The following is a 23,948-nucleotide window of genomic DNA, read 5'->3' as shown; positions in this document are numbered from 1 at the left end:
TCCTTTTCTTGACCATAAGACCTATCAAAATCATAAGAAGAACTAGCAATTGGGTTAGCATAACGGGGGTAGGGGCATTTGGACAATCACTATAATGTCCATCTCGACCACCACATAGAGAACAACCATACTCCCTATAAGATCAAGATAGTGCACACATCTCTCTTCGAGGAGCATATCTACAATCTTGCCAAAAGTGGGATCCATTACAATGTACATGGACCATCAAGATAGCATTTCCAACCACCAAAATCATAGTAGTCCCGAGATGCCATAGTAACAAGTAAACAAGAAATCAAAAAAATCTAATTTACACAAGAAGCAAAATAAAATCACAAATAAATATTTACAAATTTGAATTAAAGCAAGTAAACTAAAATTTCAAACTAACTCAATACACCAAATTGTTCTCCGACAACGGCGCTATTTTTCATAATGCGCAACTTACACATCAATTTCGGTGCAAGGCGGTCGTTGTCAATATGTTTACCCAACCAAAGAGTCGGGGTCGAATCCACGGAGAATAATGTGAGTGGCGATTGAGTAGGTTCAAAATTAAAGCTACTAACTAGATTCAAACCTATGGTACAAAATGATTTTTGGATTTTGAAATAGCTTTTAACATATAAACAATTCTTGGGCTTCTAAGGGGCTAATTCGAGACTAAGAATAATTAGAGCGTAAACAATTACAAACGAATCTTGGGGTTATGTTTTCCTAGGTGCAACCTATGCATGAGAACATGATGATTTAGTGCAAATTCTAATAGATGATGTGGTAGGTAAGGTTTAAAGTCTTTGGGGTTAGTTTTTCAACAAAAACTCAAAGATGTCACTCATTGACCCTTTCAAGTACCTGACGAGCATGGCAATTAAAACCACCCAAAACCTCAATTAGCACCCCTATTTCTAGGATGGTACCCAAGGTATAGTCAACCTCATAACTGCCCTTATTTCTAAGATAGCAAAAATTAGCCAATTATGCCATTAATTGTCTACTATTACCTTGGTTCCAACATTCTTCTTTCAAAGATGATGTAGGTTCCTAAAATTCACCCAAACCCCACTTTCAAGGATGATTTGAGATTTTAAGAGTTTGGGATTTTCACCCATCAAACCCATTTGGGTATTTGGGGCTTTCACCCAAAAATCCCAACCAAGTTATTCAAGCAATAGTGGAAGTCATCATCAAAACACTAGAATATACACAAATATATCACTACCCATACACACTTACACCCTATTCAAACATAACCCCAAGAGGTAGATTTGGCAAATCATACACATAATAAACACAAATAAACCAAAACTTCCATCAAAGCTATTTATTAAAAATAAAGATAACGCAAACCACAATTTAAGATCCAATGAATCTTCAATAGAAGATGCCAAATCCACTCTTTGGAGTTCCTTTAATCAAGTCTTAGCTCAAATTAGAACAAATTTAGGTACCAAGCTCCAAGAAAATTACAAGACCCTAAACTATAGATAGGAGATATGTAAGATAAAAAATGGTGAAAAAGAGATAAAATCCCTTATTTAAGCCCCAATTCTACATTTGCATAATATTATAAAAATGCCACCTTACACCTGATCTGTTTAAGCAAATGGAGAGTAGGTGGAAAGCAGGTGGAAAGCGGATGCAATGCAAATGGCCCTTTACTTTTACATTTGACCTCCTTTTGACTTGAACGACTTGCTCATATTCCCTTTTCAACTTTTCCTACTCAAATGAGCATTAAGTATAAGATAAATATCAAATCAACGGAAATCAATGAAAAAAGCATGATAATTTAGGCTTAAAAAGTACTAGAAAGTCGTCAAATGATGGCTTATCAACAGTCCAGTGGAGGAGGCGACTTGGGAGATCTAAAGTGATATATGGACCTAGTACCCTCACTTATTCGAGACTTTAGGTATATCCTAGTCCTTAACTTTCGTGGATGAAAGTTCTTTTAGTAGTTGATATTGTAATGACCCTTCAGGTCATTTTCCATATTCCCTTATATTTTCACCGTTAAAGCCTTTACATAGCTTCTCCAAGTCATTTGTGACTTTTTAGAGCTGACATTTCGATTATTAGGCAGTTCATTTGATTTTTAGAGCCAATTCTCTGTTTAGAAGCCTTCGCTGGTTCCAAATGACCATTGGGCGAGAACTTCAATAAAAATGATCTCATATGCAAATTTCAACTCTGCTAATAGCTTTGGAATATCGATTTTAGGCTAGGTGGACCTTTGGTTTGGGGCTCGAGGCACCCGAGCTCATTTTGACCTATTGGTTGAAAGTTAGAGAAATAGAAAATATCAGTGTGGGACCCATATTTTGGTCGAAATGACCTCAAATGAAAAATCCAACTTCTCTATCGCATTCGAAACATTGAATTTGGTGTGGTTACATAGTTCATTTGCGTATGCAAAATTCTAAATGAATCTTAAGCCCTCGGTCTGGACTATTTTTGGACTTGCAAAATCTGGTGCATCAGCAAGCTGATGCTGCCGCGATCGCACCACCTTGGATGGATATCACATCTCAGTGTGTAGATTTGATAGTGCGATCGCACTAAGGGTTGTTGTGATCACAACACCTGTTCCTAATGCCATATAGTGTGATTTCACACCTGCATATTGCGATTGCAATATTTGAGAACCTAGAAGGGGGTATAAATAAACCCCAATGTTGCAAATTTGCTCATTTTTCACTCATTTCTGAAGATCAAAAACCCTAAAGGGTGTGGTATCTTAAAATTGAGTCTTGGGAGTGACTTGGGAGCTTGAGTAACATCTATTTTCGCGATTATCTTCTGATTTGAGGTAAGATTTCATACTTTCTTGGTGGATTTTTGATGATTTATTAACCAAAATCCCAAAGGATTTAGAACTTGATTTTAGCCCCATTTTAGCTTGGGTGTATATATGAATGTTGGATTGGTCTCAAAAATGTGATTTCTGTAAGTGGGACCAACATGGGGTTTTGATGTGATTTTTGGTCCCGAAGCACAATGGTGAAATATGTTTATTGTCATTCTTATATTGATGAGTAGAATGTGATTTTGATAGCTTGGCATCTTGAAGAGGCTTCTCGGAAGGGAAAAGTGAAGGTTTAGTGAAATCGTTGAGCTTTCTTCGACGTCGAGGTAGGCTAGGTTTAACCCTTGATAGATTGAGTTGTTTCATAGTATATTTATAATATTGTGTTGGATTTAGGATGGTTTTTAGGTGTTGGTTGTTGAAATGCAATATTTGGGGTTAGTTGAGCCTTCTTGGCTATTTTGATACCGTAAGCTTGAAACACTTAGTTTTTTGTTGAATTAGCCTTCATTCCTTATGTTTAGCATGACAATGCCTCAAAGTAGGCATATTTGACATAGTTGCTCTTGTTTGAAGAGACTTGGCCTTAGTTCTCACATTAGAAGAGGTTGCCTTAGTTTCCAATTTAACTTAGTGATATAATTGGGAATAACCTCTACTTTAGGGCTAGTTGTGGCTTGTTATACATCTAAAAGTGGATTTAGATACCTTAGCCTAGTCTTGGGGTAGAAATTGCCTTAAAACAAGAATTGGGGATTAAAAGTGGGTTGATTAACTCACCATAAGTAAAGATTGGCTTAGCTATTGGAAAACCTTCATAGGCTCATTAAGCGCTTAAGGATGCCTTTTAAAGTAGTATTGATGAATGGTGGCACTTGTTGGCTATAATAGGTCGGGGTATAGACCATTTCCTTTTGCCCATGTTAATTACCATGCTTTAGATCATATTATGGCTTGCTTGTGTGTACATGCTAATGATGATTATATATTCTCGATTCAAGTCTGAAAGACCACTATGTTATTGATTATATATATATCTATATATTCGGTTCGAGTCCGAAAGATGATTATGAGATTGATTATATATTTTTTATTTGAGTTCGAAAGATGAATATATTATTGACTAGATATTCCTAGTTTGAGTTTGAAAGATGATTAAGATATTGATTATATATACTCGGTTCAAGTTCAAAAGATGATGATGATATTGGTTATATATATTTGGTTTGAGTTCGGAGGATGATGATGATATTGATTACATAAACCACATTCGAGTTCGAAAAATGATTATGACATTTATGATGCAATTATTGATTTGAGTCCGACGATTGACTAAATTACCGATTCAAGTCCAGATATATAAATATGTATTCTATGATATGAAATTAATTGGATTATGATGATTAGTTAATAAAAGATGCATAGTATGAAATGTTGACTAATTGAAAAGAGTGCTTAATTGATTAGTGATGACTAGTAAATAGATCATGTTGATGATAATAGATGACTAATTGTTAAATGGTGAAACTTTGGGGAATTGTTGGTAAGTGTTGAAATGGGATAAGTTGTTAAGTGATGATATAGTGTCAAATGATGGTAAATTGTGGAAAAGATGGTTAAATAATGATTATGAGTAGTTGTAAATGATGAATGTTTGGATATTACTATCTTGATTGTACTCTCCAGTTGTATGGGAGGCTGTTACGAGTTCTTTATTTTTCTGCACCAATTGGCGTATGGGAGCCAATTTTGTACTTATGATTGCATGTGCTTGAATCTTTACAACATGTTATCGTTATTATTACGATTTATGTACTCTTTATGCATAGTGATGATGGAGTTAATTCAAGTTTGATTCTGTACCTTGACTTAGTTATGTTATCCTGCATCGTGTCATCTTTCTATCATGATTTAGCTTAGTCAGCCGATGATGCCTACTGAGCACCAAATGCTCATACTACACTTTTGTACCTTTTGGTGCTGATTCGAGTACTAGATATCGTCGTTGACCGTTGTTCGAGCTGTTTTGACTTTCGAGAGATAGGGTGTGCTCTTGAAATCGGAGTCACCTATTTTTCTCTATCTTTTCATTAAGTCTTTTGTATTGAGATAGATGTAGCAGACCTTTTGGATATTTTGAGTTGTATTATTATTATCACTTAGATACTCTTGTACTGGCTCAACCAAGTTTTGGGATGATATCTTGTATTGGCTGTCTTACATCTATTTGGAATGCCTTATTACTTTATGATTGCATTGTAAATTTCCACTTATGATGGGCATTTTCACCAAGTTAACCCATTCTGTATAACTCTGGGTTACAGTTTGGCTTAACTCTGGGTTACAGTTTGGCTTACATACTGGTGAGGTATAGTTAGTGCCATCATAACTCGTAAATTGAGTCATGACATTTTGCTCATGGGGTGTCTTATTGTTTGAAAGTCCTTGAACTAAGTCTTTCCTCTAATGCAAGAGCTATAGAACATCTCATAAATCAAGATGCAATGTGGTAGAGTAACTCTTGCCGACAGAGTGTAACTTGTTATTTGAAAGTCCTTGGACTAAGTCTTGTCTCTAAGAAAAGAGTTATAGAACATTTCATAAATCAAAATACAATGTGGTGGTAGTGTTAACTCTTTCTTATGAGACACAATTTATTGTTTGAAAGTTCTTGGTATAGAACATCTCATAAATGAAGCCGCAATAGTGTCAACTCTTGCCCAGGGGCGTAGCTTGTTGTTTGAAATTCCTTGGGCTAAGTCATGCCTCTAACGAAAGTATTGTAAAACATCTTATAAATCACGAAAAAATGTGGTAGTGTGAACTCTTGTCCATGAGGCGTAACTTGTTATTTGAAAGTCCTTGCGCTAAGTCTTACCTCTAAGGCAAGAGCTATGGAACATCAAACATAATTTGGTAGTGTCAACTCTTTCTCATGAGACATAACTTGTTGTTTGAAAGTCCTTAGGCAAAGTGTTGCCTCTAGAAACAAGAGTTATAGAACATCTCATAAATCAAGATACAATGTGGTAATGTGAACTTTTGTTCGTGGGGCGTAACTTGTTGTTTGAAAGTTCTTGGGCTAAGTTTGTCTCTAAAGCAAGAGTTATACAAAGCATCTCATAAATCAAGACACAATGTGGCTAAGTCTTGCCTCTAAGAAAAGAGTTATAAAACATCTTATAAATCAAAACACAATGCAGTAGGGTCAACTCTTTCTCATGGGCGTAACTTGTTCTTTGAAAGTCCTTAGACTAACTCTTGCCTCTACGAACAAGAGTTATAAAACATCTCATAAATCAAGACACAATGTGATAGTGCTAACTCTTGCTCATGGGCATACCTTGTTACTTGAAAGGAACTAAAAAAAAGAAAAGAAAAGAAAGGAAAGGTATAAAGGTTGGAAAAAAAGAAAAAAAAAAGAAGAAAAAATAAAAATAAAATAAAAATAAAGGTTGATATTTTTTAAAAAAATTAAAAATAAAAATCAAAGAACATTAAGAAAAAGTTGAAAGGAGAAAACAATAAAGGTTGAAAAAAAAAAGGACAGAACAAAAAATAAAAGTTGAGACAACTAAAAAGAAGAAAAAAAAAAGAGAAAAAAAAAAAAAAATGAAGTGGATAGGAGGAAAGGGGAAAAGGAAAGAAAAAAAAAAGTAAAGGTCGAGAAAAAAAAATTAAAAAGAAAAAAATAAAAATAAAAATAGAAGCTAAAAGATAAATGAGCATGAAGAGTTATTCAAAAATATTTAATGTATAGAAGGATAAATAGATATTTGTTCTACACATGAGAAAAATGACTACTTTTATAAAACATTTTTTACGAGTGACAAAAACAAAGTCACTCAAAAAGGAAGTCTACCCCTTAGTTTTTTCTTTGGGTAAAGGGTCAAATTTATCCCTCTACTTTGAAAAATTGATTAAATATATCTTTTATCATACTTTGTGATCAAATTTATCCTCGTTGTCATTCTTTGAAGCTAAATTTACCCTTCTACTTTGAAAAATTGACTAAATATACACTTCGTCATACTTTGGGGCCAAATTTACTCTTGATGTCATACTTTGGGGTCAAATTTTTCTCATTGTAAGAAACTTTTCATATGTACCCTTCTTTTAATAGAAAAATTTAAATCGGCATTAAATAACTCATTTTTTAAAAATAAAACACACCCTAATCTAACCCACTCAATCCGACTCTCAAAAAATACACAAATAAATATAACTCTCTCAGATTTTTGGTCAAATTTTTTGTATGAACAAATATACTTCTCTTTCAATGTGCCGCACGAGTAGGTTATTTATAAATGAACAAAAATTAAAATGGAATGGGATAACGCAAAAGTATGAAACTAGAGAAAATGTCTGTTACAAACTCTGTCGATGTTCTAGCTATGTATAAATTTCAAAAATATGATATGCAATTCTATGTGCATATAGATTCTAGAATCAGTGGATAACTTTTCTGAGCAAATGACATAATGAAAAAATTTGTGTAGATTCAAATTATATATAAATAATAAAAATTGAGAGATGTCACAATTGACACATACGGAGACATCTTGACTCAATCATCCAGAGAAATATCAATGGATATAATTTGTTACATTTGACCACTAAGTGCCATTTTTCATGAATTCTGCATTGATCCAGGTCTATGAACTAAGGGAGGGGTACATTTGTTTATGTTTGCACTAATGCAGATCTATTTTTTATGATCTATGCACTGATAAATATTCAGTGGCTCTCATTAAAAAAATTTGATCAACAAATTTGAAGAGGGTATATTTGTTTGTCTTTTTTTGTGGTTCAAGTCGAATCGGGCAAGTTAGATGTTCTATTTTTTTAAAATGAAATATTTAATGTTGATTTGAGCTTTTCTATTAAAAAAAGGGTACATGTGAAAATTTTTCTTAACGAGGATAAGTTTGACCTTAAAGTATGATATCGAGGGTAAGTTTAGCCCCAAAGTATGACGAAGGTATATTTGTCCAATTCTCCGAAGTAGAGAGGGAAATTTGACCTCAAAATATGACGAGGATAAATTTAACTCAAAGTATAATAAATAACATATTTAGAAATTTTACCCTTTTCCTTTTCCTTTCAAATACTTGAAACATGCAGGGAAAGAACCACTGAATCCGCCCCTACTGGTGGATTATTAATTTTTAACCTTCAATACTTTAAAGAAAAAATAAGTGGCCAAAGACACTCGAAACTACAATTGCAAACTACTTTCGCTAGGCAAAAATTTATACTTTCTTATCATAGTATAAGACCACTTTCGTTGGGCAAAAAGTTTTACTTTCTTATCATAGTATAAGACGAGTTATGCCACTTAACTCTCAAAAAACTTGTATCAATAGCAACAGAAGCTCAGTTCAAAACCCACGTACCGTGAAAAGCATATCTTAGTTCCTACAAAACTTAACGCTGATGGAAGCAAAACTTCAATTTCAGAACCCAATACCTACAAAGTAGGTCGTAGAAGACACAACTCAACTCCTACCTAACTTGTGCGATAGTTCTCTATATTTCTCGATATTTGTGCTAGCAAAACTAAGTCATAAAAATACTACACAATTTATGTCGCACAGTTTAATTCCTACAGAAGTTATGGCGAACAAAATTAGATCATAAATATGGTGCTTTGATCCAAAAAATTTCATTAAAAGAGTAGCAAGAGCAAAACTTAAAGACCATATTTGAGTGTGAAAATTATAAACCATCATGAAAATATGGGCAATCCGTGTAGAAACTTCAAATCTCAAAACACACCAAAATGAAATATGGGCAATCCGTGTAGAAACTATTGAAACATCACGTGTAATATTAGTCAGCATTTCTATTTATTTAGGACTAGTCTAGCTTAGTTAGTTTAGGACTCATCTTAGTTTATCTGTAACTCTATTTAATACGCTTTATGCTTCATTAATAAAACATCTTTTTCTATCAGCACTTACTCTGCGTTTACATGGTATCAAAGCTCTATACTCTCTAACGAGAACGATCCTATTTTTTTTTCTTCCTCACACAAATCAATAGCAATGGCCAACAATCCCAGAGTTGTTAATGCTGATAACACAACAGGTGCTAACATTATTATTCAATTCAACCCTGCGTCCCATCCCAATTACCCATCAAACTCAGCGATGGCCACAACTTTGCCACCTAGAAAGCTCAATTCTCCATGCTTATGTATGGTTATAATCTATTTGGCCATCTTGATGGGACCACTCTTGCCCCTACTCGCACCCTGACCATTGGCAACAACGTATCTCCCAATCCTGCTTTTTTAACTTGGTTCCGTCAAGACCAACTCATCCAAAATGCCCTCATGGCATCTGTTGAACCCACCATTGCTCCGATTGTTGTTGCAGCCAACTCATCCAAATCAGCTTGGGACGCTCTGCACACTACTTGTGCAAACAGATAACAAACGCATATCTTCAGCCTGCGTGATCAACTTGCTCGCGTCACTAAGGAATCTCTCTCTATCACTAAATATCTTCACACTATTCGATCCCTTTCGAATGAGTTAGCCACTGTTGGTTCTCCTGTGTCAAATCCTTAACTCATTATCAAAATACTCAGCGAGCTAGGTCCTGAATTCCGTGAAATCTCTGCTGCCATTCGTGCACGTGATACGGCTATCTCATATGAAGAATTGTTTGAAAAGCTACTTGACCATGAACTCTTCCTACGTCACGAGGATGTTAAGAAAATTTCCAGTCCCATGACTGTCGCGGTCTCGACTCCCACCAAATCCAATACCAATAACCGTAACAATCCTAGGCAAAATAATAATTCTCACCAGTGGCACCAGAATTCACATCCGAACACTACATCACAATGGCAGTCCAACTCCAATCCAAAGACTGTTACTCGATGTCAACTATGCAATAGGATTGGCCATACCGCCAATGTTTGTCGTTCGAAGTCTCATAATCACTTTGAGGCCAAAGCCAACTATGCTGCTGGATTTACTGCTGCCACTAACCTTTGGATAGTCGACTCCGGAGCCACCTATCACATCACCACGGAGCCACACAATCTACAACCATACCACGATAACGAAGATGTCTCCATGGGTTACGGTAACAAAATTCCCATCTCTCGCACTGGTTCTACTCAATTAAATGCATAAAATAATGTTTTTAAGCTACCTCACACTCTCTGTGCCCCATCTATTATACGCAAACTTCTCTCTGTTTCAAAATTTTGTCAAGACAATTCAAAGTCCATTGAATTTTTTCCCTTTGACTTTGTTGTGAAGGATATGAAAACGTGGAAACCGCTGGTGCACAGTCGGACCAACAATGGACTGTATGAGTGGCCTATTTCACATCCCCAAGCTCACATGACCGCCACATCTACTCCTCTCACTACTTGGTATCAACGTTTGAGTCATCCCCACTTTAGAGTTCTTAGGTTTGTTTTAAATAAATTCTCGCTACCGTTTCATGAGCGAGACAAACCTTTTTATTGTAATTCTTGCTTATCTAATAAAGTTCATCGGCATCCTTTTACTCAATTATCATTGTGTAGCTCTAAACCGCTTCAAATAATCTTTAGTATATGGGGGCCATCACCAGTCTTATCTCTTGACAAGAAATTGCATTATTGTTTTTTTGTTGATTAATATACGAAATATACTTGGCTCTATACATTAAAAAATAAAAGTGAGGTCAAAGAGATTTTCCAAAAATTCCATCTTATGATGGAAAAGCATTTTGACACCAAAATTTTATCACTGTACACTGATGGTGGAGGAGAATATAAAAGTCTTGACCCTTATCTCTCACTTCACGGAATTGAGCACCTCTCTACTCCACCATATACGCCTCAACGAGCTCGCTCGCAGAACGACGACATCGCCATATTGTCGAAACTGCAAGAACGCTCTTACATGAGGCTTCCCTTCCTCCCCAATTTTGGTCTTTCGCGTGTCATCACACGGTCTACCTTATTAACCGTTTGCCCACCTCTCAACTAGAAAACCAATCCCCATTCCAGCGTCTACTTGGAAAATTGCCTAATTATAGCTCCCTGCGAATTTTCGACTGTTTATGCTATCCATGGCTTAAACCATACTCCAAAATAAACTTGAACCAAAATCCACCCGGTGTCTATCTCAAATTTTCCTTATCTTATCACTGTCACCAGTGTTTTGACCCAATTTCCGCAAAGGTATATTTATCTCGCGATGTGCAATTTATTGAGAATGTTTTTCCTTTCAAAACCATGTTCTCCAATATTGCCATCAAATCACCTCACCTAAAATGGGATAATATCACGATTTCATATTCTTCTGATCCCACACCCAAACTAACCATAACTACGGAGCTTCCAATTCCATTAGAAATAGATGCCCAAACACCTGTAGAGCCTCGCTCAGTATCTTCTCCTTCTCCAGCAAAGTTACAGGCCAACTCACGCTCACAATCCAACTCCGACAGTGAACCAACGGTGGATGCAGCTTCTCCTTTCCCAGGTAAATTTCTATCACCCTCATCTTCTACAATTCCAAGGCTCCCAAAATCCTCTCACCCTACTGCCCAACAGCTCACACCACCAGCCCTCCCTACAAATATACCAACGCAGATACCCACAAACACAAATTACAGCTCGTGTCCTCTCCTTATTTATCATCGCAGGAACACAATTCCACCTACACTCATGGTTCATCAGCCAGTCCGTCCTATCCCTGAGTTGGAGCTCGCTCCCGTATCTCCTAAATGTCCCTCTCCTCATACCCGTGTTTCACTCGCTGCCAAAACAATATCACCAAACCCAAACAAATTTTTGATTACTTGGCTAAATTGAACCCCACCACCACACTCACCACTGTTAAACAAGCACAAAAACATCCCAAGTGGCGTGAAGCGATGAAATAGAAACTTGATGCTTTAATTAAAAATCAGACTTGGAAACTTGTTCCTCCTGACCCAACTAAAAATATTGTTTCCTGCAAGTGGCTTTTCAGGATAAAAAGGAAAGCAAATGGGTTTATTGATAGATATAAAGCACGACTGGTTGCGAAAGGCTTCACTCAAAGGCCGGACATTGACTTCCACAAGACTTTCAGCCCAGTCGTCAAGCCTACCACGGTCAGCATAATCGTTTCTGTGGCACTTCGCCATAACTGGACTCTCCGCCAGCTTGATGTCAACAATGCATTTCTCCAGGGCAACCTGGACGAGGAGGTGTACATGGCACAACCTCCGGGTTTCACTAATGATGACAAACCCACTCACATATGTCGGTTACGCAAGGCAATCTATGGCTTGAAACAAGCCCCTTGGGCATGGTACAATGCCCTCACAGGTTATCTTTCTTCCATAGGATTTATTAAGACAAAATCGGAAGCCTCCCTACTTGACAGGCAGGGTCTAGGTGACACAATGTTTATCCTTGTCTATGTGGATGACATCATTGTTACGGGGAGCAATACTTTCCAGGTTGATCAGGTTATTACTTCCCTTGCTTCTAAGTTTTCTGTTAAAGATTTGGGTAATCTTCACTATTTTCTTGGTGTTGAAGTGATACGCAGCTCTGACGGTTTAGTTCTCACCCAAGCAAACTATGTGAATGAGATCATGAATGATGAATTAATGACCGACTGTAAAAGTGTCCACACGCCAATGAGTGGATCTGAGCTAATCACGCTATCTGATGGTACTCACTTGACTGATGCAACACGCTATCGTCGGGTCTTAGGCAGGCTTCAATACCTATCTTTCACTAGACCGTACATTGCATATGCAGTAAATAAAAGCACCATCAAATCTCCATTGGAAAGCTGTTAAACGTGTTCTTCGTTACCTGCGTGGCACCATCCAACTAGGCACTTACTCTGCGTTTACAGAAACTTCAATCTCAAAACACATCAAAGATTAATAATACAACTAAAATCAGAGGTTTAATCCATTGTCGAAAAGTAAGAGAACATACATGGGCAAAAGGAAAAGGATATTTGGATTTCATAATAGAAATATTTGCAAGGGGATCCCTTCAGCAATCAATGAGAATTCATGACCCCATACTGCAACATATGTTCATAAAAGCAAATCAAACCAAACCAAACCAAACATGAATAATTTTGGCAAGCACATCCATTTAACAGCACGGGATCTTTCATGGACTACTTAGATTGGTGTTGATATGAACCAATTACTCTTATCAGGACACATCATGTTCAAAGAATTTCTTTCCCATCCTATTCGTCTCCCATCATCTGCAAAACCAAAAGTTTATAAGCAAAACCTAAAAGAGAGAACTTTGAAAACAAACACCAGAACTGGTTAAAAGCAAAGAAGATGCTAGGTTTGATTAGGGGAACCTTTTATGTTCTCACGGAATAACTACCTTGAATTTATGGAATGTGGTAAGACAATTTGTTTTTCTACCTAACTAGTGGCAAGTACACATTTTAACCTACAAAAACTAAATAAGGCTTGTTTGAGTGAGCATCAGCTCGAAAGATAAGAACTCAAGTAATGTGATAACCCAATAACAAATACGCCAAACTAGATTGGTGGTTAATAATGCTCTGTTTCTTCACTAATTACTTGGATTTTAGATTTTAGATTTTAGACAGCAAAAAACGAAGCCTAATTCAATATGTGAGAATGAAACTCAGTTGGTCGTCTACCAAGTGGTTAGACAGGTCATGTATATACACCAGGATGGTGTCTATTACGCACACGCACACGCACACACACACACATAAAACGCACTTCAGCCACCAAAAGTCTAGTCAATCATCAACTCAAGCCTGAATCTCTTGCTTATACCAAAGATACAAGATAGACAAAAGAGAAAGCTACTCATTAAAAGGGGAGCTGATTCATCAAATGATAAGTGTTTCTGACGTGAAGATATATTTTGATGTATGCAAGGTAAGGCTGCGTACGATACACCCTCATGGTGGGGCCCTTCCCCGGACACCGCGCATAGCAGTAGCTTTAGTGCACCGGGCTGCCCTTGCACTACAATATGATTCTTATTACTGAATAAAAGAGTTGTTTCATTTTCTACTTCTGGGAGGTTATTCATATTTGTTTTTATAATTTGCAAGTGCCCCCAGAGGATGGGTAATGTTCCATAATTAAAAGAACACGAGAATAAGGTGTAATTAAAAGACTAACCCTTTGCTTCTGTCAGTAACCTTCTAAAATAGCTAAACTAACCCTTTGCTTCTGTCAGTAACCTTCTAAAATAGCTAAACTAACCCTTTGCTTCTGTCAGTAACCTTCTAAAATAGCTAAACCTTGACAAAATTATATTTACCTTGAAGATATCTCCAAACATGCCTTGAAGAGGATTTTTACGCTGTACACCATAGAACTTCTTTGCAACTTCATCTAGCAACTAAACCACAGAACACTAAAAAATGTGAAATTAGGAGGAAAACCATCAAACCGAATGGAGAACAGAGTCATTAAACAGCTAATGAAAATCTACAAAGAGAATCATTCATCATAAAGATTGAAAGAAGGCACATTACTCGCATTTAAAAGAGCTTACCTCATTAAATAGAGGATCTCTTTCCATACTAGACTTGTAGCTCTGTCTCAACATATTGAAGAGAGGTAAAGCATCTCTCTGCAACCTGAATTACAAATTGAGTTTGCATTAGTCAATTCATTCGACCTAAATGTAGTAAAAGACATGAGGATGATCACAAGGCCTCAATGACGGTGCAGAAGGCACCAATTTTGCACAATCTAAGACAGAGAGAGGGGTACAGGAGGGATATTTGTGAAATTCTTGAAAAATAGACAGCTTCATAATGTAAGAGTGAGAAAAAAAATGAGAGAGGGTTCAGCAACAGCATATATTCAAAAAATATACTGAGACTTACGTCAGCAAAAGGTAGTTGACAAACTGCATTAATTCTGACAGAGGAAAGTCAAGATTCTTCGACTGCATTTCCTTTTCCACCTCATCCATGAGCTTGTTAGCATCCCTTAGGTTTCCTAGAGACAAGTACCTACCAAAGCAGAATGACAAAATGAAACCATAAGCTCAACCTACAAGCTAAAAACTAAAAAAGCATAAAAAAGACTCTTGGTTGAAACATCAGACAAATAAAAAATTAAACAGCTAGAGACACATAATTCTAGTTTATGGCTCTCAACAGTCGTTTTACACTCATCAAAAAAGAAAATCTTTTTTATCAGGTAAACGTATTTCATTCATTAACAAGGACAAAAAGTTGGCCATATATAAGGGTTAAACCAAAAGATGAGGAATCTATAGAAGATCATAATTCCCTACAAACTCCACCCAATCATCTTAGCAAGGGACACGATTCGCATCAAAATTTGATAGGTATATGCATAAGAAGAATGTTTCAATTTTGATAAATTTGTGTCCAAGTGTATTTTCTAAGAAGCATCGCCACAATGTTCCACATTGTTAGCATTCTGGTAGCCCATTTCTGTTCCATATACCAGAACAAACCGAAAGTCAGTAATATGGTTGATAAATATGCACAAAGACCGAATTCAAATCTTTGATCAGATAATTGAGGGTTCTCTGGGAGACATGCAAGTATATTGCCAGAATATTACAAATAAAGGGGCAATAATATACAGAGCTACAATAGTGCAGATGCTCAGAAAATTGCAATATTTACCGACCTCGGAGTAACCGTTAAGCGTAAGATAATTTATTGAAATACAATGTTCCTAATATGGACCAGCACAAACAGGATAAACTGAGTAGAACAGTAATTGAATGTAAGGCACTTATTCAATTGAATAAGTGAGTAATTGAATGTAAGGCACTTATTCATATTATAACTCTGCTTACATCAAAATTGCCCGGGCAATAGCCAAATCATCCTCTCCTGGATAGCACTGCAGGTTAAATGTTATGAATTATATTATATTTAAAATCTATAATAGAACGTCATTAAGTCAATAGCCACAAAAAAACATTCATGAGACTGTTTCGTGGCAAAATAAAACCCTAAAATGGAAGAAAGCTGTCTTTGCACAGGGAATTGGTGATCGAGTTTTTGTACCTGGTAATATTTGCTCATGATACCTAGATAGCAAAAGAATCACATGAATCAGTGCTTACCTTGCCCATGAAATTTATGATAGTCGACGCAAATTTCTTGAGATTCCTTCCTCGAACAAAATGAAAAGATACTTTAACCATGTCCTGCAAAGCAAGAAGAATGTAAGGAGGTCTACTTCATTCCCAATGATTGTCCTTGAAATCCAATTTTGTTAATTCTACTAGAAGCCACTACCTTCATCCAATTTCAGATAAGACCACTGCTGGTAAAGACGCTACAGTCATGATATGCAAATATATAACAGCTGCTACAAGCAGATCAACTAAATGCAAACATAGACTAACTGATAAATATGATCATATTATTTAGCCTCTTTCAAGTTGTAGTTCCATATGGTATGTTAGTATGACCAAAGTGAAAAAGGCTTTCATTAGCAACAGCAGGATTCTCTGAAACAGGATATTCATTTGTTTTATTAACAGCTTTTACTTTATGAATTGTCTTAGTCGTGTTAGAAACTAATCTTTCTTTCTAGAAATGAAGAAATAACCGCTTAAGTAACGTAACAGGCATTTCATATTTCTTGTAACAAGCTCAAAAGAGCATCAAGCTTTGCAGAGAACATACCACTTCGGGAGATTGAGAATACATATAATCTGCCAGCATTTCATGCAGCTCTGGAGATCCATACCTATGTGCACCAAATTCTGCTGACCACCTATAAAAGAAGAGCATTTTCTCAACAAAAGATATTAATAAATAAATGAGGTTATAGAACATTGAAAGAGGAGGACAAGATTTTGCCTCTTACAAATCAACCAAGATAATTTTCCTTGTGAACTTTTTAAAAAATGTTTCAAAAGACCACCAATCTACGGCACCTCATTAGGTGCAGCTCTTTAAGTATTTTACAGAATCTTGAATATAGAATTAACTGCCTCGCATCGCATCTGATTACATTCACAAAGTAAGAACTATTCTCTATAAGATACTGAGGTAAACGAGAAGTTAGATTGTCAATCATGTCCTCATCAAACATTGCTTTGTTTGTTTAAGTTGGTGACAAGAACTTGCCCACACAGTGCACATACTCCTTTACTATGAGCACAGGTATGATAACACTTAGCATCTTGATGCACGTGTTGCTTGCAAAGAGTGCATTTTGTATTTCCCCGAGGTGTCCACCTTTTTGTCTTGCAGAGCAGTTTGTTCTCATTAGGCCGCCACCTTCAGTAGTGTTGCTGGTACCTTCTTTTCATTTGTTAGGCACAATCACTTTCGACAACTTGCAGTTTGCGAGCTTGATCGTAATAGGTGACGCAGAAAGAGAATTTCTAAAGCTTTCAAATTCATATTTGAGGAAAAAGATCTACCCTGTGAACTCATAATCGTGTATAAGCTCTATTAAGAGACACGGCGCGGCTTATACTAACCCTTGACAGAAATTGCTACCAGAAAAGATTGCAAGATGAGGTAATCTTCATTGGTCCAACACCGTAATAAAGAGGTGAAAACAGTACTTGAATATGTCTTGCAGGAAGATCGCACGGTGTTGTGGATCCTCCGGAGATGACTCCAGAATGGAAGTCCAGTGTCGAAAGGGACTCCAAAAGTGAAGGAGTCTAGGGAACACATTGATACTTCTCTGATTTCCATTTAAAAAAAAAAAAGACTGAATAAGTTTTGAAGAGACTTAACGGTGGGGCTTTTCTTTTGCTCAAATAATGGTCTACCCAAATAGGTTGCACTGATTAAGTTTTGAAGAAAGGTATAGAAGCGTATAAATGAAGATTACGCAACCAATTGTATAAAATGTTAACTGCTGCTTCTGGAGATCTAAAGTACATTTTGCTGAGTTTCTGATTTCTTCTTCTATCAGTTATCCAGTAAGAGTCTGTTTGGCCATGAGAAAGTTTCACTATTTTCCGGAAAATTATTTCACTTCAGTGAAAATAGTAGTGTTTGGCCATACGAATTCCAAATACAGTTTGGAATTGCATTTGGAAAAGTGAAAGTGAATTGTTTTCACTTCAACTTCTCTCACAAAAAGTCAAAAAAAAAACTCCAATTTATTTTCATGTCCAAACACAACTCCAACTCCAACTCCAACTCTCTCTCTCTCTCGTCCCGGTCCCCGGCCCCCGTCGCCGACCTTCGGCGCCGACCCGACCCGACCTCCGGTCCCCGGCGCCGACCCCCCCCCCTCTCTCCACTACCCCCCCTCTCCCCCCCTACCCTCTCTCTCTCTCTCTCGTCCCGGCCCCGTCGCCGACCTTCGGCGCCAACCCGACCCGATCTCCGGTCCCCGTCGCCGCTCCCGGCTGCCCTCCGTCACCGACCGCCGGTTCCAATCCTCTCTCCCCCCCCCCCCTCCCGCCCTTCCCCCCCCCCCCCCCACCTCGGTCTCCAGCCAGCCGCAGCTCCGCCTGCACCCGCCGCCAGCAGCCGCAGCACCCAAACGACGATCAGTTCCCTCGGTCTCCAGCAGCCGCAACTCCATCTCAGCACCGGAATCCCCCGGAACCCGGTCAACGCTGGGCTTTGGTTTCCGGCTTGGTTTACAAGCGTAACCCGGTGACTTCTACCCTTTGTTATTTCATTCTTCGTATTATGCTAGTAGTAGCCCCTGTACCTTGACTTGCGTTGGATTTGTTGATATTGTCTGTTGTCTGTTGTTGCTGTTGCTGTGGTCGTTTCTTGCACTGCTTTGGATTGGGTTATCGGCTTGGGAAGCTGTTTTTGGGGCTGTGGGTGTTGAGTCCAGTAGTGTTTGCTCCCTAGTTGAGTTTAGTTTTGTTCCTGGATTATTCCTTTGAATTTGTGTGAGCCTTGTAATTCTTGCTGCTGCTTTGCTACTACCATCGTTTATATCTTTATATTTTCTTATACTTTCGTGTTATTGTGGCTGTGGGCGGTAATGGTTGGATAGGGTCATGTCCGAGGGGGTTGGGGCGTGGGGCCGTGGTGGGGGCAGGGGATGAGGAAAGGGCGGGAGTAGGAGGGAGGCCAAGGTTTGGCCGCGGGGGGGGGGGGGAGGGCATGTGGATAGTGATGGTAGGCTGAGGGTTGGGTCTTGGAATATAGGAACCCTTCAGGGTAAGTCCATAGAGCTTGTGAAGATTCTTAGAAAGAGGAGGATCAATATTGCATGTGTTCAAGAGACCAAGTGGGTAGGATCTAAGGCTAGGGAGGTGGATGGTTACAAGCTGTGGTACTCTGGGAGCGAGAGGCGTAGGAATGGAGTTGGCATCTTAGTAGATGAAGAGCTTAGAGGTCAGGTAGTAGAGGTGAAGAGGATCAACGATAGGTTGATGACTATTAAGTTGGTCATTCGGGAGTTTACCCTGAACGTGTGTAGTGCCTATGCGCCGCAAGTGGGATCGGAGGGGGAGGAGAAGATGCGGTTTTGGGAGGCTTTGGAGGAGGTGGTGAGAAGCGTGCCTAGCTCGGAGAAGATTGTTGTAGCAGGAGATTTCAACGGGCACATCGGGGCGTTGCCGGGAGGCTTTGGTGATGTGCATGGTGGTTTTGGTTTTGGGGAAAGAAATGAAGAGGGGGCTACTCTATTGGAGTTTGCGAGGTTCTTTGGGCTGGTGGTGGTGAACTCGGGCTTCCCGAAGAAGGACGACCACCTGATTACCTTTCAAAGCGCGATAGCCAGGACCCAGATTGACTTTTTGTTGCTTAGGAAAGGGGATAGGGCGTTGTGTAAGGACTGTAAGGTCATCCCGAGTGAGAATCTTTCGACCCAGCATAGGCTCTTGGTTATGGATTTGGGTATAAAGAAGAATAGAAAGAGGAGGAGTAAGGAGGTTAGACCTAGAATTAAGTGGGGCGGCTTGACGCCAGTGAATGCGTGGGAGATAGGGGAGAAGTTGGCGGGAATGGGGGTGTGGGAGTGTAGGGGGGACGTGGATAGTATGTGGGATAGGGCAGCTAGGTGCATCAGGGAGAATGCAAGTGAGGTGTTGGGTGTTTCTAGGGGCCGGGCTGGGCATCATCGGGGGGATTGGTGGTGGAATGAAGAGGTGGAGAAGAAAGTGGGGACCAAGAAAGGGGCGTATGCTAAATTGGTTGAGAGTAAGGACGAAGAAGAGAAGCGGGTAAACAGGAAAGAGTACAAGCTAGCTAGGAAGGAGGCTAAGTCAGCAGTCACGGCAGCTAAGACGGCCGCTTTTGAGAGCTTGTATGCAGGGTTACAGGGGAAAGGAGGGGAGAAAAAGTTGTTTAGACTCGCTAAGGCTAGGGAGAGGAAGGGTCATGACCTCGATCAGGTGAGGTGCATTAAGGGGGAGGACGGTAGAGTGTTGGTGGAGGACGGCCACATTAAGAATAGATGGCAGTCGTACTTTCATAGGCTCTTGAATGACGAAGGGGATAGAGCTATTGTGTTAGGAGAACTGGAGCACTCAGAGGAGTGTCGGGATTTTAGCTATTGTAGACGTTTTAAGGTAGAAGAGGTTAGAGAGGCTGTTCGCAGGATGCGAAGGGGTAGGGCGACGGGGCCGGACGAGATACCGGTGGAGTTTTGGAAGTTCGTCGGAGAGGCGGGTGTAAGGTGGTTGACTGGATTGTTTAATGAAATCTTCAAGACGGCAAAGATGCCCGAGGCTTGGAGGTGGAGTACCATGATCCCTCTCTATAAGAATAAGGGTGACATCCAGAGTTGCAATAACTATAGGGGGATTAAGTTATTGAGTCACTCTATAAAGATTTGGGAGAGAGTGGTCGAGGTGAGGCTGAGACGGATAGTGTCTATTTCGGAAAACCAGTTTGGATTTATGCCTGGCCGCTCGACGACGGAGGCAATTCACCTGGTGCGGAGGTTGGTGGAACAGTATAGGGAAAGGAAGAAGGACCTGCACATGGTGTTTATCGACCTGGAGAAGGCTTACGACAAAGTCCCTAGGGAGGTGCTGTGGAGATGCTTGGAGGTGAGTGGAGTACCACTGGCATATATCAGAGCAATTAAGGATATGTATGATGGAGCGAAAACCCAGGTGAGGACGGCGGGAGGAGATTCAAAGCATTTCACTGTCTTGACAGGATTGCATCAGGGATCTACTCTTAGTCCCTTTTTGTTTGCGTTGGTGATGGATGTGTTGACGCGGCGTATTCAAGGGGAGGTGCCTTGGTGTATGCTTTTTGCAGACGATATAGTTCTGATAGATGAGACTCGAGGGGGTGTGAATGACAAATTAGAGGTGTGGAGGCAAACTCTTGAGTCTAAAGGGTTCAGGGTGAGCAGAAGCAAGACAGAGTATGTGGAATGCAAGTTTAATGACGTAAGGCGGGAGAATGAGGTAGTAGTGAAGCTGGAATCACAGGAGGTATGTAAGAGGGATAGTTTCAAGTATCTCGGGTCCGTGATCCAGAGTAACAGTGAGATTGACGAGGATATCTCGCACCGTATTGGGGCGGGATGGATGAAGTGGAAGCTCGCGTCGGGGGTGTTGTGTGATAAGAAGGTGCCGCCCAAGATGAAAGGCAAATTCTACAGGGTGGTAGTCCGTCCGGCCATGTTGTATGGAGCGGAGTGTTAGCCAGTTAAGAACTCCCACATCCAAAAAATGAAGGTGGCAGAAATGCGGATGTTGCGCTGGATGTGTGGGCTGACTAGAGGGGATAGAGTGCGGAATGAGACTATCCGGGAGAAGGTTGGTGTGACTCCAGTGGAGTGCAAGATGCGGGAAGCCCGATTGAGATGGTTCGGACACGTGAAGAGGAGGGGCATGGATGCCCCGGTTCGTAGGTGTGAGAGGCTAGCGTTGGATGGTTTTAGGCGGGGTAGGGGTAGGCCGATGAAGTACTGGGGTGAGGTGATTAGGCGGGACATGGAGCAGTTACAGCTCACCGAGGACATGACCCTAGATAGGAAGGTCTGGAGGACGCGAATTAGGGCAGAAGACTAGGGTCGGTTTGGGGTTGCTAGTGTAGGGAATTACTTGGTGGGGGTTTTATTCTTGTTATGATTCCGTGTTCCATGTTTTATTACGAATCTGTGTGCTTTCCTCTGTTTTCTAATACTTATGGGTGCCGTATTTATGTTATGTAATCTAGTTCTGTGCTTTACTATGAGTTTGTGTGGTATCTCGTGACTTGAGCCGGGGGTCTATCGGAAACAGCCTTTCTACTTCTTTAGAGGTAGAGGTATGGACTGCGTACATCTTACCCCCCAGACCCCACTAGGTGGGAATACACTGGGTTTGTTGTTGTTTCATGGCCAAATGCCTACCAAGTATGGTACACATGAACTAAAAGCCAATTCCCTTTAGAATTAAAAGCACACTCGCTAGCAAATCATGGCTGTATAATATAAAATGTTCAATAAATACACAATTCAAGCAGCTAAAATGATATGTCTTTAAGAATTTAAAAATGAAAGAACATAGAGAACATGTGAAAGAATGAGAGAGAGAGTATCTAACTTGATGGAAGCTTTTAAAAAAGAAGAACAGCATTCTACTCGGGTTTTGGCTGCTGCAATGGCTTCTGAAAGCTTTTGCATATCATCGTCATCTGTGAGGTCCAAATTTTGTGGCACAGAAGGTCGAGGAAATTTCTCATAGATTTTCCTGACATGGTCTAAGGAGAATTGTGTTATAATCAAGCAAGAAGTAAAACTAATTATTAAGCATCAATACTTGAAAAAGAAGAGTAGCATAGCTGACGTTACCCCTTACGGCTTATGATATAGCACTAAGGAATCACATCAGGAGTTAATTCATGCAGTCTACTTTCAGAATATTGGGTATCTCTTTCCTAGTCATTTGAAGAACTCATATAAAGAGTAACAAGTATAGAACCCTTAACTTTAATGAAATATTATACATTTGAAATGGCTGGTTTATTATCTTTCAGTAAATCAGAATGCAATCAGTAATTTTTTAAAAAAAAATGGTCAGAATTTGCATTAAAGTCAGTACTCCCTAGGTGCTGAAAAATCATATTTACAAAAAGAAAGAAGAGAAAATAAAATACTAAACTGAGATGGCAACCCAGAACAGATTCCAAAACATCTAGGATGTTTTCAGGATCTTCAGAGTAAGCCTTTGTACACCAAAAACAGAATAACAATATACAGTTAAGCTTGATCTTCTGTACATTGCTACTATTATCTTCAAACATCTGGCATTTCTCTGTCCGGATGGTTCACCAAATACATATGTCGATAATCCTTCATCTATCTCGGTTTCTTGCACCAATTCCAGCTTCCTCCCAGCTAAAGAAAGTGTCAACAATCTTATTAAACATTGTCCATGAGATGCCTTTGAGATTGATAAAATACACAGTTGGCCAGTGACTATGCAGCACAGAAAAAGAAGGCTGTCTCAGCATCACTTCCAAATAAATAACATCTTGAACATAGAGATATTCCCCTCTTTGATAGATTATCAGGGGTTAGGAAAGCCTCATTAACTAAAAGCCAAGTGAAATAGGCCACTTTTTTAGGCACTTTAACTATTCAAATGTGCTTCCATGGCCAGGCAGGGATCTGTGGCTCGGCTTGATTTAAAATCTTTTATCACCTTGTAAGTACCTTTGCTATGTCCATTCACCATAAACGGTCCACTCCACTTCACTTTCTGGTTCTTGAAAAGATTCCAGATATTTGTACAATTCAATCAGCCTTGGAATCTCCCAATCATTCAAAAGTTTTCCGAGGACCAAATCCCATCTTTGATGAGTCCACATCTCAGCTACAGTCTTGTGTTGATGTCGGGACAGAGCAAATAAATCACGGAATAAATCTTGTAAGCTGGCAGAACCCATCCACTTATCTGTCCAAAACAATCTTGTTGCCAGTGTGAACCTTGACAGTTGACAGTAGAATGACTTTTAAGGATAGGCCAGTAGAACCTAATAGTTCTCCGTAGACTTGCACCATATGGAGTAGTAACTTCTTTAGAAACCCAATTGTCCAGCTCCCCATATTTGGTTTTGATAATACTACTGCACAAAGTTTGGAGCATTTCAGATTAAGAGCTTTACTTTGGTTCTTAAGATTGTTGATACCTAGCCAACCTTGACTTCTAATTCTAACTAGCAAGAATTAAGTGTTTTCTATTGAAAATTTTATCATTTTCTAAGTGCAAGATTAGTTCG

The 23,948-nt window shown here is 39.1% G+C and overlaps 1 protein-coding gene across 3 annotated transcripts in view; it reads right to left on the bottom strand.

Moving 5' to 3' along the window:
• Nucleotides 1–12,681: 12,681 nt before the first annotated feature.
• The window catches only part of LOC107838834 (protein GET4), a 39,365-nt gene continuing 28,098 nt past the window's right edge, over nt 12,682–23,948 (bottom strand). For 2 of the 3 annotated variants that reach the window (XM_016682058.2, XM_016682059.2), the window contains exons 5-12: nt 22,271–22,427; nt 16,470–16,560; nt 15,902–15,985; nt 15,629–15,675; nt 14,676–14,804; nt 14,339–14,423; nt 14,102–14,182; nt 12,682–13,046 (exon numbers count right to left, since the gene is read on the bottom strand). In XM_016682058.2, the coding sequence (XP_016537544.1) occupies nt 13,029–13,046; nt 14,102–14,182; nt 14,339–14,423; nt 14,676–14,804; nt 15,629–15,675; nt 15,902–15,985; nt 16,470–16,560; nt 22,271–22,427 (692 nt within the window). In that variant the 3' untranslated portion in view covers nt 12,682–13,028. Of the gene's footprint in view, nt 13,047–14,101; nt 14,198–14,338; nt 14,424–14,675; nt 14,805–15,628; nt 15,676–15,901; nt 15,986–16,469; nt 16,561–22,270; nt 22,428–23,948 lie in introns of all 3 variants that reach the window. The other variant, XR_001664799.2, reaches the window with a different exon arrangement.

Source organism: Capsicum annuum, chromosome 8 (genome assembly GCF_002878395.1).
Source record: "Capsicum annuum cultivar UCD-10X-F1 chromosome 8, UCD10Xv1.1, whole genome shotgun sequence".
NCBI classification, from domain to species: domain Eukaryota; kingdom Viridiplantae; phylum Streptophyta; class Magnoliopsida; order Solanales; family Solanaceae; genus Capsicum; species Capsicum annuum.
This window is presented reverse-complemented; position numbering and strand designations above follow the sequence as displayed.